General features: G+C 59.6%; 1 protein-coding gene across 1 annotated transcript in view; it reads right to left on the bottom strand.

Moving 5' to 3' along the window:
* Positions 1-12,617, bottom strand: part of LMF1 (lipase maturation factor 1) — a 42,326-nt gene that overhangs the window by 22,546 nt on the left and 7,163 nt on the right. Inside the window, exon 2 of the mRNA XM_087853919.1 lies at positions 5,340-5,405. Coding sequence (XP_087710045.1) covers positions 5,340-5,405 — 66 coding nt within the window. The remainder of the gene's footprint in view (positions 1-5,339; positions 5,406-12,617) is intronic.

The raw sequence follows: 12,617 nt of genomic DNA, 5'->3' as shown, positions 1-12,617 counted from the left end.
ACAGATGCCGCATCTGTGCGGGATGACCTAGGTGTCGGTTTGTCACAACACTTGTCTACTGAGAAGTTTCCTGTCGTGAGAAAGAAAATCACAGCAGCAGAAAACTCGGTCTTGGCAGAGACATGCAGTCAAACCCCTGGCTGCAGTTTACCCTCGGCTACGGATAACCGGCGCCCGAACATGGCTGAAGACACGCAGACCCACCCTGCGGCCTCAGGCGGCCCTCCGTCTGTGTCCTCCTCGATCCGCACGCCCCTCGTCCCAGGGCTGGGATGTGCCTCCGGGCAGGTAGACGGCACGTGTGTGGGTGCTGACGGGAGCACCTGCAGTTGGAGTGGAGGACGTCAGCCATCTGTCAGCCCCTCCGTCTCTCCCACAGCTACGAGAGAGCGGATGTCAACACAGGAGAAGAAACGAGGCGGATGTTGTATTCTCCGTGTAACTGTGATTAAATACCCACAGGCCCAGACGTGGAAGGACACAGCTGAGTGTTTCCACCCGCTGGTGGAGTGTGTGTCCCCTGGGTGGGGAAGACGCAGGCCAGCTGGGTGAACTGTCACCAGACAGCAGGCAGGGGGACCACGCCTGGGGCCCCTCTGGCTGCAACGGACATCAGTGTCACCCAGGGACACTGTAGCCACAGACGTGCCCCACGTGTGGGCAGACGGTGTCCAGGATTTCTGCCGGCAAGGGTGCGCGCCACTGCACTGAGGTCAGACTTCCCTACAGCAAACTGCACATCCATACAGAAAGGAGCCGGAGCCAGTGACGCTCCCCAGCGGACAAGCGTGGCCCGGACGTGCGGCCATGAGAAGACGGCCACCGGAGCCGGGATGGCCATCAAGGTGACACAGCCTACACCGCGGGCATCCCGATCTTGGGGTGTGTGCACGTTACTCTGTCAGGCGGAGCCCTGTGCTCCGAGACCCTCTGGCTGTGACGGGGGATGGCCTCCTGCCGGAGCTGCGTCCACTTCAGGGAAGAGAATCCGTAAGAGAAAACTTGGAATCGGGTCCTCCCGAGTGCCCAGGTCTCTACCACTGCGCTTCCGAGTGGGCACAGGGCCACACTCGTTCAAAGGGCAAGTGTACTGGCTTTCTTGCAGGGGTGTGGCTCAGAGGGAGGGAGCCAGACATGGGCAGGGGTGCGTGCACTCGGAGCCGGGTCTTCCGACGGCCTGTCTTCCCTGTCCTTGCAGATGAGCGGCCTGCCACTTTCAGATGCGCTTTATGTCTGTGACGGACACGTTCCAGAGGGTCCGCTTTACAGAAACAGTGCATGGTGTTGCCTTTCGAACCTGGAGGAGCAGCCGTGTGAGGGAATGGCGGCCGCTCAGCCCTTCTCAGTGGTGTCCGCCAGGACTCGCCCGCTCCAGAGCCTTGAAACCAGCGACTTGCAACCCCCTTCCCAAGTCCCCCACGGAGTGCCCGGAGCAGCAAGGGGACTGTGGTCGGGGGTGGGACGTGCTCCGGGTGTGTGTCCCTCGGACTGCTGTTTGGGACTAAAGGAGAGGAGCTCCTCCCCAGTAGGGGAGGGCGGCCTCGCCGAGGGCCCCCATGGGAGCCAGCTCACAGGGTCAGTGTTAACCCCCGGACCGGGGCACTCACCTTTGTGGTCTCTGGGCCCTCCAGGGCAGTACGGGGTAGGTCTGCTGCAGGGGCGTGGACGGCAAGGAGCATTAAGGATGAAGGGCACTGTGCCCCCTCCCCTCCTGCTGCCTGTAGGGCTCTCGAAGACCGGAGCTGCTGGGCACCCTCCCCGCGGGTCCCAGGGCCGGGGGGCTCATGGGGAGGAGGAACAATGTCCAGGGACATGGAGCTATCAACGGCCTGTTCAGCACGGAGTGCTAAGAACTGTTACTGCCATGACAAGGAACCATTTTCCACCTGAACATAGCTGAACAGGTGTGTTCGAGACAGGTCACAAGAGGCCTTCTGACCCCATAAGAGCAAGCGGAAATCTTCACCAAACCTGGCAGAAGCTGCCCTTATGCTCAGTTGGCTCCCAGTTAGAGAAACGGGCAGCAGGAAGTCAGTGGTGAGGGCCGGACTGGTGCTCGGGACCGTCGGGGGTGAGCGTGACGAGGCGCCACTTGTGTGGACAGTCTCACGGGCACCCTGCGACGTGGACACAGGGGAGCGCACCAGGGATGGCGGGCACGGACCCCGGTTCCTGAAGGGTCAGCTGCGGCGTCCGGGCTCTGTAAGACGGCTGCTCTCGCACAGCCTTAAACCTTGGCCTTAGAAGCACAATGGACATGACACAAAATCCCCTCCGATGCACCACGGGCCGTGGACCTCACAGGCGATGGGAGCGGATGGTGACTGGTGACTCCAGACGGAAGGTCAGCTCTGCGTGCCAGATTTTGGAGCAAAACGACAGCGTCCGTGTCTGTCAACTCTCGCACAGCCTGGGGTGGGGCACAGACCCGACCCGCGGAAGGGCTGCAGGTGGGACCTGCCAGGCCACCAGCAAGGCGGGAGCTCCTGTGGCAGCTTAGCGACCGTACCATGTGCTCCTCAAAGTGCAGCCGAGCCGCGGGCGGAGGCCCTTCCTGGCGTATGTACGTCCAACGTGCGCCAATTATGCGGTGTACAGTTTGGTCACCGAGGCACTCAGAGTTCACGAGTTCGCACCCCTGTTAACTCGTGCCGAGCGCGGAGGTCCCCTGGGGACTTGAGCCCGCCGCTAACAGACGTCTCACTGCTCCGCGGGGAGCGCTCGTGCACCTCAGGCCAGCCGGGTGGGGGCAGTGCCGCCAGACCGGGCGCCGGGCAGCGACGCGATCCTGCGGCCTTTCTTGTGGACGGTTTCACCGTGTGACTCGGGGTCATGGGCCGAGCCCAGGAGCTTGGGGATGAGGGTTCCTGGTACCTCCTCCTGAGGGGCGACTGGCTTTGTCATGGTGGCTCAGGGCCACCGTGGCTCAGCCTGGGCATGTCTGGGGAGGTCCGCTGTCCTGTTTCCCACAGTGGCTGATGACACACACCCACTGGCACCATCCCCGCCCCTCTTCTGCTCCAACCAACCGAGTCCACCGACGGCCGCGTCTAGGTTAAGGGAGGACATAGGCGGGGTACGTGGGGGTGAGCCTGAGGTGTCACGTGAGGCCACTCCTGCTGGTCCCCTCCTCCCTGCAGGATCTGGGGGGCTCACAGGGTTGGGGTGCCAGGGCTCACCTCCTACGACCTCCCTGCAGGGCCTCGCCGTGCACGCGGACAGCATGCTGTGGACAAAGCGGTTCAGGATGAAGTAGAAGCAGCAACGTGCGAGGCCTGGGCTCTCGTCTCGGCTGCAAGCCCGTCCCTCCTGCTCGCCACGTGCCTGCGCCCCAGCGGGTCCCTCCCGTGAGGCTTCTGCCCGCGGTGCCATGACAGTGAGTGAGGCAGGCCCTGCTGCCACCCGCCACGGACCGGAGGGGTCCAGGTCACTGAGCACAGGCCACGTGGCCCCTAGCCTAGCGCCCAGCACGCAGGCGACAGTGGGTTCTGCAGGCAGCTGACAGCACGGCGGTCGCAGCCCTGACTCTTGACCTCAGTTGGGTGCCCTCGCCCCAACCTAGTTCACGGAGCGTGTGGAAACAAGATCCACTGAGAGGAGGCTTCTGTTCCTCGGCAGAGTCAGGGTGGTTCTGTTCCTCCACAGGCCTCCCGGAGGTCAGTGACCACAGCACTGAGAGCAAGGCCCCACGGCAGCCTTTTGCTTACACCCTGGGTCCCACGTGGTCATTGAGCCAGGACTTGGCCTGTCCTAGAAGACTGACTTCACATGGCCTCGACCTCACACCACACCAACATCAGGCGGCTGGCCCGTCCCCAGGATGTGGCTCACAGGCCGCCTGTCTGCCCAGATCCTGTGCAGGCTGTGTGTGGAGATGCAGGAGCTCTGCCCCGGCGCACACCTGACTCGGACCCTTCTGAGGACACACAGCTGGGAGGCCTCACCCAGCCTCACCGTGAGGGCTCCCCTGGCGCCCTCCCTGCTGGCCAAGACTCCTTCTGTCGGCCGGAAATCAGAGTCATAGGCCCTGCATCCACCCTGGCCAAGACCTGCAGGCACAGAGAGGACAGGCGTCGGTGCCAAGGGGACTCTGGTGCACGCTCCCCGTTCATCCTGCTGACTCCCTCCCTCTGCACGTGCTGGACAGTCAGGCCTGCCCGCTGGCTGCTGGGTGGCTACTGGGGACTCCTGGCGGGGCCAGGACAGAATGGAGGGCCTCCTGGCTTAGCCCACGGGGCCCCACACTGCCTCCCTCCTAGAGAGCCAGAAACATTTCCTCTCTGGCACTTTATAGGCTCTCGGCTCCAGGACAAAGGGAGGGACTCACGGTCCCCTGGGCAGGAGGGGAGGGGAGTCCGGTGGGACTCGGGGAGACCTCAAGTCTGATGTCCCCGCTAAATATGGCACCTGTGGGACATCCCTGCGGGCAGGCTGGTTAACAGGTGACGGCTTGGACTCCAGAGGCGGCGTCTACTCGACGTAGTCAAGACTGAAAAGCCGTGAGAGGTGAGCTGTGGGCAAGCACCTTTTACAGAAGGGCAGCTCTAAGTCCCTTTCCTGTACTGGAGCCACAAACCGAGAGCGGGAGACATGGAAGAAAATGTCCCATCTGACAGGTGGCGCTCCAGGCGTGTCAATGTTTTTGCGACCGACAAGAGGGAAAGGGCACCTGACGGGCGTTTGCGGTATACACAGATGAGTGGATGAGGTCGCTCTCACCAAGTGCCCTAGCGTTAATTCGTTCACAGGGAGACGTGGTCCCAGCCCCCCCCCCCCATAAACATGTGAGCCGTCAGCAGGGACAGGAACGTCCAGAGGGGCTTGGACCTGGATGGGGTCCTGGGGTGGGGCAGGGAGATGACAACTACCTAAAGCTGGGAGCCAAGGTGGGGAAGAGGACCATGGAAATCTGAGGATGGCAGGACTTGCACCTCCTCCCATGTCCATCTGCCATGATTTGGGGGGGCAGGGCACACGGCAGAGCAGCTCCCCACTGTGCACTCTCCTGGGGGCACGTGGGGCCAGCCCCGATGCCAGGAGGGAGGGCGCCTGGGCAGGACCATGGACAGTGGGGAGGGACCAGTACCCACAGCCAGAATGGACCCCTGGACCCATAGCCACGGGGGCCAGGAGCCCCATCTGCCAGCCCCAGCACACGGGACGCCCTGCAAGCCACCCTGTGACCTACCTGTGCGCCAATAAGAAAGCAAGCAGGAGGGGGCATCCCTGGCAACTGAGTTGTGGCCTCCAAGAGGCTGCACCTATGGTATGGATGCCAGTCCCCCTGGACAGGGCAGGTGGGGACAGGGATCTTGGCCCACGGCCGCCATGCAGCTCACCTCATAGTGGAAGTCCATGCAGGTGAGATCCTGCCAGCACTGGTCCCCCCGGATCTTGATGAGGCCCTGCCAAGGCAAGACAGACAGACAGGAACGTGAGCCACTCCCGAGGCTAGCAATGGACCCAGAGACATGCAAACTGGCCACCGGTGGGAGGACCCAAAGGAAGCTTCAAGGGAGTGGAGGAGTGGATCTCCTGCCAGAAATATGTAAAAGGTAAGATGTGAATGAAGCCGTGGCAACGGCACGTTCAGGGCTTGATGGTGGAGGTGCAACAGTGCGCGACGTGCAAATGACGAGCTCCTTGGATAAAGGCAACACCTTCTGTGCTTTCTCAAAAACCCAGGTTTTCTGAGCATCATTGCAGGAATGCACTTGAGGGTTTAAAAACAGGCTGGGAAAGCTACAGGCGGGTGGGCAGACGGATACCAGGGGCCACGAGAACCGGGAAGGGGACTGCGTCTCGCTCACACCCGCAGCGGGCGACTTGGAAACTCAGGTGGGCTGCACCAACCCTCCCCAGTGGCTTGAGCGCTCACTTCGTGCAGTATGCGGGAAACCTGGTGCCCGGGCCCAGGAGTGTCCAGGGAACGGCTTCGCTGCCGGGGGCACAGGGCCGTGGCTGCGGAGTGAGGGTCTCCGGAATGGCCTGTGGCCGAGCTCCCGAGCACCCCCAGCACCGTGCCTCGTCCCCCACTTTCTCTCGGGAACTCCCAGATCCCTTCCTAAGTCAGAGGCTGTCCCCTGCCGGTGCTGGAAGCTGCGCACGGGTCCCAGAGAGTCCGTTCCGAGTTCTGGGTCTTACGTGACAGCTGAATTAGAAGGCGAGGACGTGTGCCGACAGAAACTAGCATGGGATGCAGCTCGGTTTTCTCTCATGATGCTGGTGTTTACAGCTGCAATTGTCCCGGGCTGAGTGCCGCCTGCCCCGTCCGCAGATACAACTGCACAGGCCCAGCCTTGCACAGGAGAGGGCCTGTCTTGGTTGGGGTGGCGTGGGCGTGCGGAACATGCAGAGAAGAGAAGCCGGTTCTGGAGGAGACTGGGCAGCCACTGCGAAGCGGGGACAAGCTGGAGGAGGAACGAGGGGCAGAATGCAGACGCCCCAGGCAGCGGGTGTGAGGGAAACCAAGGACCGGCGCGTCCAGAGCAGAGAAGACCAGGAAAGGCCGTGTTAGACGAAGCCCGGGGCCCCTGGGTCACAGCATCTGTCAGGTTCAGGGAGGGGCAGAGCTGGCTGGTCAGGGCCAAGGCCAGGCCGCGGCCGTCAGGAGGGGCGGCACTCTGGCTGTTGGCACGTAAAACTGAGTTTCACGCAGGGAAGGACCTTGGGGTGCTGAGGGCTCTGAGCCCCTGGGGGACAGGACAGTCCTGTGTGAGCAGGCCTCTGTGGCCATCCAGGCAGACGGACTGTGTAGGAGTTGGGACGTGTCTGGACCGTGGAGCCCACAGGACGGGCTGAGGGGCAGCATGGGTGCGGGGTGGGGAGTGGCATGGACACAGCAATACTCAAAGGAGCAGGGATGAGAAGTGACAAGGAAGTCCCAGGGACGTGGGGCAGCCCTTCAGGCCTGCACAGACCGAGTGACGATGCTCCCACCCCGCACACAGGCTCCAGCGGGAGCTTAACGTGCAGCCGGACAGCCGGTTTACAAACATCCCCCCAGGGCTCCCAGCGCTCCGTCATCCTGAGCCCTGCCCAGGCTGCTCTGACAGGGTCGCGTGCACACGGCACCCTCAGCCACCCTGGCTGCCGGGCCTCTCGGGGGCGTGTGCGCCCCACACAGAGTCGCACGCCAGGGACCCGGGTGGTGCTATTTGAAGACTGGAGTCCTGTCTTTCTGAAAACTGGGTTTGCTTAGGTCACAACAGTGCCAGAGACACAGCCTCGGGTGCAACTCTGGCACATTCAGGAAGTCCCACGTGCCTGCTGTCCAGACCTCAGCACGTCTGTCCTGCTCCCCGGGTGGGAGAGCCGCCACTGTCACGCGACAGCCCCGTGAGTGAGGCTCTGCTCCCCGCACCCCTCGGAATCCAAGAGTGGGTCTCTTTAGAGACTCAAACCAGGCAGAGAAGAAAAAAACAAAATAATTAAAATGTCATTCAAGTTCTAAGCTGATATGAGACACTTAAAGATCTGAGACATTCTTCCGGGAGCACAGAATAATTATATTCCTCCCCATCCACTGACTTCTCCCCATAGTGCAGATGTCAGATTTTCCACGGATTTTTCCTTCCTGAGTGAGCGTCAAAGGAACAAAGACTTCTGTCAGCCTTTCTCAGCCCCAAATTAATTCTGAAAAAATGGCTCAGACAAGCCGGTACCAGGCCAGACCCAAAGAGAGCCACGTGACCCACAGCTGTCCACACCTGCTCTCTGGGGAAGGGAGGATGCAAGGTGCTGGGACATTCCAGGCTGCCAGGGCAGCCTCAGGCCTTGAGGGAGTGGGGGGAGGCAGGACCGTGAAGGCAGCTGCCCCACGATTCAGACACGCCCTTCCAGATGTTCACGGGCCCAAGGTCATGCTTCTGATACCCCCATCTGGAGAGAGGAGGTCCAAGGCCTTGCCACAGGAAGGACATCTGTTTCTCCATGCTGCATCCTTCACTCCTAACCAAGGGCCAGGAGGGGCTGCCAGGCCTGCAGCTGCACCCAGGTAAGGGGCCTCCTGGCAGGGCACCCACACGCAGGGAGCCGTCCACAGCAACCCCATCCCAAGTGCGCTCAGCACCCCGCTCTCTCACTGCCAGGGCTACCTCCTCCCTCGATGACCCTGGGCCGTGCACACTAACAGGGTCATGGGTTGAGGAGGACGTGCCACCCCGGATTCCTGCAATCCCTCCTCTGGGGGCTGAGCAGGCGAGTGGGGGGATCGCTACATCTTGGGTGCATCTGAGGTTCACAGTCACGTGCCCCCTGTTTGGCACTGAAGTCACAGGCACACTTGGGCATCTCTCAGGACTGACCTGTCTCCATGTCACCCTGGCCCCTTCACTCTCCCACCGTCTCGGGGTGCTGCCGGCATTTTCCCAGGCCGAGGAACAGCCATACAGAAGCCACCCTCTGCATCCAGCATGCACAGCACATAATGAACACTGCTGGCAGATGCCAGAAACACGGGGTTGGGGGGGGGTGACTAATGCTGGTTTTGTGTGCCAGCAGCCACGTGAGGGGCTGCAGGGGGCAGGAGGGAGCACTGCGGGCACTCGAGAGCAGTGAGGACTCGATCCCCATTCAGGCCCAGGCTGTTCTAAGTCCAGTGTCTGGAGATGGAGGCAGAGAGGAGCCTAGGGACCGCGTGTGGGGCCACGAGCAGGGGCTGAAGCTGAGGCCAGCGGTCACAGCACCATAGACAGTACTTTCCAGAAACCCCCATGACACCTCCGAGCTGGAGTGTGAGGTCTGGCCTCCTGCACGTGCTCACTGGAAAACTCCTTGCTTGGCTGTCCACGTTAATGCGATGAAGGAGACGGGGACTCTCCTCTCAGAGTGGGGGTCCCAGGATGGGAAGGCAAGGACCTGGTGACACCCATTCAGGGTTGGCCTTCACGGGGCTGCGCTGCATTCCAAGCTATTTCATTCACGTGACACAATTTTATCGGAGGCATCTGACTGCGAGGAAGAGCCCTGACTTCCAAGTCTCTCTTCTCTCCCTGTCAGAAGGTCCTCGCTCAAGGTGGCTAGCAGCGCCTCTCCTGACCCCTCGGTGCTGGTCACGATCCAGTCTCCATGGGGCTGCATCACCTTTGGGACCCAGACACTCATGAGGGGAGTGAACGAACATGGAAACTGCTTCCAAGGTAATTCAGTTCACACACCCAAGGCAGCCACCGGGCCTCCGAGGGAAAGAGCCGATGCAAATGCAGCCTTCTCTCAGTAGGGAATCTTCTCCCACAGAAGTGCTGAGTCTCACGAGGGAGAGGCCAGAGGTCCAGGTATGGCCTGGACACGGTGGCAGCAAACAGCTTTGCTGCAGAGCAGACATGGGGGCATGTGCTCTGCGTGCACCCAGAAAACGTGCTGCCCCTGCCAGCAAGCGTCAGAGCCTCAAGGGGCACCAGCATTAGTGGCCGTGGGTCAGGATGTAAAGAGCAGCACGTAGACTTCCGTAACCAGGTTCCTTACCAGGCACTGGAGGTCCTCTCGCCAGCTGTAGACAGTATTTTCAAGATCTTCCCTTGTAATGATTCCTTCATCGTGCACAAAGTACAGCGTGTGCCTCACGGTCGCCTTGTGCCCCGCAAACTTGGCGAAGGTCACATATTCATTTCACTCGTTGGTTTTCAGATTCTGCCAGGTTTTCTGCCTCTCTAATTGTGTGTGAACAGTGTCATTACTTTTCTTCCAAGCTTTATGCTTCTTTCTCCTGTCTTCCTGCACCAAGACTTCCAACACAGCACTGAGAGTGCTGGCAAGAACAGACACCGGCCTGGTCTGGCGGGCCGTGAGTGCTCCTGTCCCCACCAGCTACTTGGGGCTGGCCGGCGTGTCAGGGGCTGTGCCGAGGAAGCCCCCAGCTATCACAAGTGGGTGTTGAACTGTATCACGTGCTTGTCTTGCATTGGCTGCTTGCTTCTGTTACTGTAGTGAATTGTGTGCCTTGATTTTCAAATGTTAAACCGACCTTGCATTCCTGAGATAGACTGTGCCCTTTTTTGTTGCTGGGTTTGATTTGCTGATGTTTTGCTACGGGTTTCTGTGCCTTTGCTCCTGGGGGCTGCTGCTCTCTGTCCTTTCTGTAATGACCTCATCGGATCTGGTTTCACAGTCACAGAAAAAACAACCTGGGAAGTGTTCCTGCCTCCGCGGCTTTCCAGCAGAGTCTGGGTAGCAGTTCTGTTGTTTCCTCCTTAAGCATCTGGTAGATTCTGCTGGTGAAGCCATCTGGGACCACACTTTTCTCTCTGGAAGAGGGTTTGATTACAAATTCAATGTATTTAACAGACATGGAGCTATTTAGGTTTCCTGTTTCCTCTTCAGTTTTGGGAAGCTGCATTTGTGATGGAATGTGTCCATTTCATCTAAGCTGTCAAGTTCCAGACAGGTGACTCTCACAGCAAGGGCCTCAGACACAACTGCCTGTGGTCTGAGGACGGCATCTTTTACCGGTGCCGACGATCACAGCCCGGCCACGGCTCCTGGCTCTGCCGAATCCTCACCTGAAAAAGGTAGGTCCACAGGCCTCGCTTTTCTATGTCTCAGACATGGCTTTTTTCTCGTGTGGCAACAGGACAGCCTGCACACGAGGAGCATCAGAAGGGCCCCACCGCGGGTGCTGCAACCGGCGTGGGCACGAGCGGCACGGCTGCTCAGCCGTCACACCCCCGTGGACGAAGCCGCACTGCAAACACACGGGCGTCTCTTCACTGCAGGGCACTTGGGGGTCACCTAAACGTATGGGAAAGTTCAAGCCTCGCCAGCTTCTGAGAGGTGCCTGGGGGCTCTGGTGCCCCTCCAGTCCCTGCATATGCAAGCGACCTGCTCTGGCCACAGTCAAGTACACAGCTCATGAAGAAAATGGCTCATTTCAGCTGCGATTTCGTCAGTAAGAATTTAAGGTTTTTTTTTTCTTTTTTTTAAAAAAGATTTTATTTATTTATTTGACAGAGATAGAGACAGCCAGCAAGAGAGGAACACAAGCAGGGGGAGTGGGAGAGGAAGAAGCAGGCTCATAGTGGAGAAGCCTGATGTGGGGCTCGATCCCAGAATGCCGGAATCACGCCCTGAGCCGAAGGCAGACGCTTAACCGCTGTGCCACCCAGGCGCCCCAAGAATTTAAGGTATTAAATTTCTTTTGAGGGGTGGAGAGGCAAAGAGGGAGGAGAGAGAATCTTCAGCAGACTCCCCACTGAGCACAGAGCCCAACGCGGGGCTCGATCTCACAACCCGGAGATCATGACCTGAGCTGAAACCAAGAGTCGGACCCTTAAGCGATGGAGCCACCCAGGTGGTCCTAGGGTATCAATTCGTAGCTCAGATTATGTGAAGCAATAGTCAAAATAATATGAATTAGTAGAAATACAGTACACAGCACTGGAAGAACTGCAGAGAGAATATGCAGAAAAGTAAAAGCCATGCTAACCAACTAAGTGCGAGGAGACAAAAGCAGTTTTGCCCCCAGCAGTGCCATCTGACGGGGCTCAGACTCCTGACGGCCACTCTCCTTAGTCTGACTGAGCTGGGGCGCGGGCCTGCTCATGTGCCATGGCCTGGTCTACACATGCCCTTCCTTCTCGTGGGCCAGCAGCCACGCCGCAAGGTTCTCGCGGGAGGAGCGGCAAGTGCCTCGCCTGCCTGCAGCCCGCGAACCGAGGCGGCCACGTGCACACCCAGACGGGAGCGGAAGGGAGGGACGTACACAAAGATGCGTCTTAGTTGTCCAGACAGACACCAAGTCCTGCCTCCCCTCGGTGCCGTCCAGCTCTGAAAATTCCCAGCACCAAGGACACTGCCTCACTTCCTAGAACTTCAGCAACCGAGGTCTCAGCCCTCGGCACAGCACAGGTCCTTGGTCCGGCCCAGGAGCAGTCCAGGACACTGCGGCTCGGAAGCCATGGGGAAAACCCACTGCCGGGTCCGACTTGGGGCACAGAGGCACCAGATGCAAAGCACGAGGGCTTCGGCGACTGGCTGCGGACACGCTCGCCTGCTCTGGGATGAAACTGGCCAGTCCTGACTGAGCTACAAACACATGAACATATTTCTGTCTTGACAAAATCGGAGATTTGAGAACAAAGTGAAAACCTTTTTAAAGCATTATTAAGGGCAAACTATTAAATACAGTGACTCAGACGCCCACGCTCTTTGCCATTTTCTGCAAATGAAAAAGATTCTCCACACTAATATGGTTAAAATCTGTGCATTTAAAAGAGAAAATTGAGCTGAAACATGCAAGAGACGTTCCAGAGCTTTCCCAGAGAAGCATCTGGTGCATGTTTGGCCCGTTCCAGCAGGAGGGCCCAGGTGAACATGGTGAGCAGACCTGCACCTTTGCTCCAAGGAAAGTCCGGTGGGGTCATGTGCACCATGGGGCCGCTCGCCATCTCCGCAGCTTGAAGTGGGAAGCGCCCGTCACCGGGGAAGCCCCCAGCAGGCTGGCTCACAGCGGCACGGAGGGAGCCAGGGAAGCGCTCCTGACGCCGCCAGAATTTTAACACGTCAACAGCAGGGTGACGGTTCGGGTTATCACATCACCTCTCCCGTCAGCGGGCGCCGGAGCTAGGAGCCGAAGCGGGACGTCCCACCCATAGCGCCGGTGCCTGCATTTGGCGCAGAGA

The sequence above is a fragment of the Ursus americanus genome, chromosome 2 (genome assembly GCF_024610735.1).
Source record: "Ursus americanus isolate L20-20 chromosome 2, mUrsAme1.1.p, whole genome shotgun sequence".
Classification (NCBI taxonomy): Eukaryota; Metazoa; Chordata; class Mammalia; order Carnivora; family Ursidae; genus Ursus; species Ursus americanus.
The sequence above is the reverse complement of the archived record's forward strand: the minus strand, read 5'-3'. Positions and strand labels throughout refer to the sequence as shown.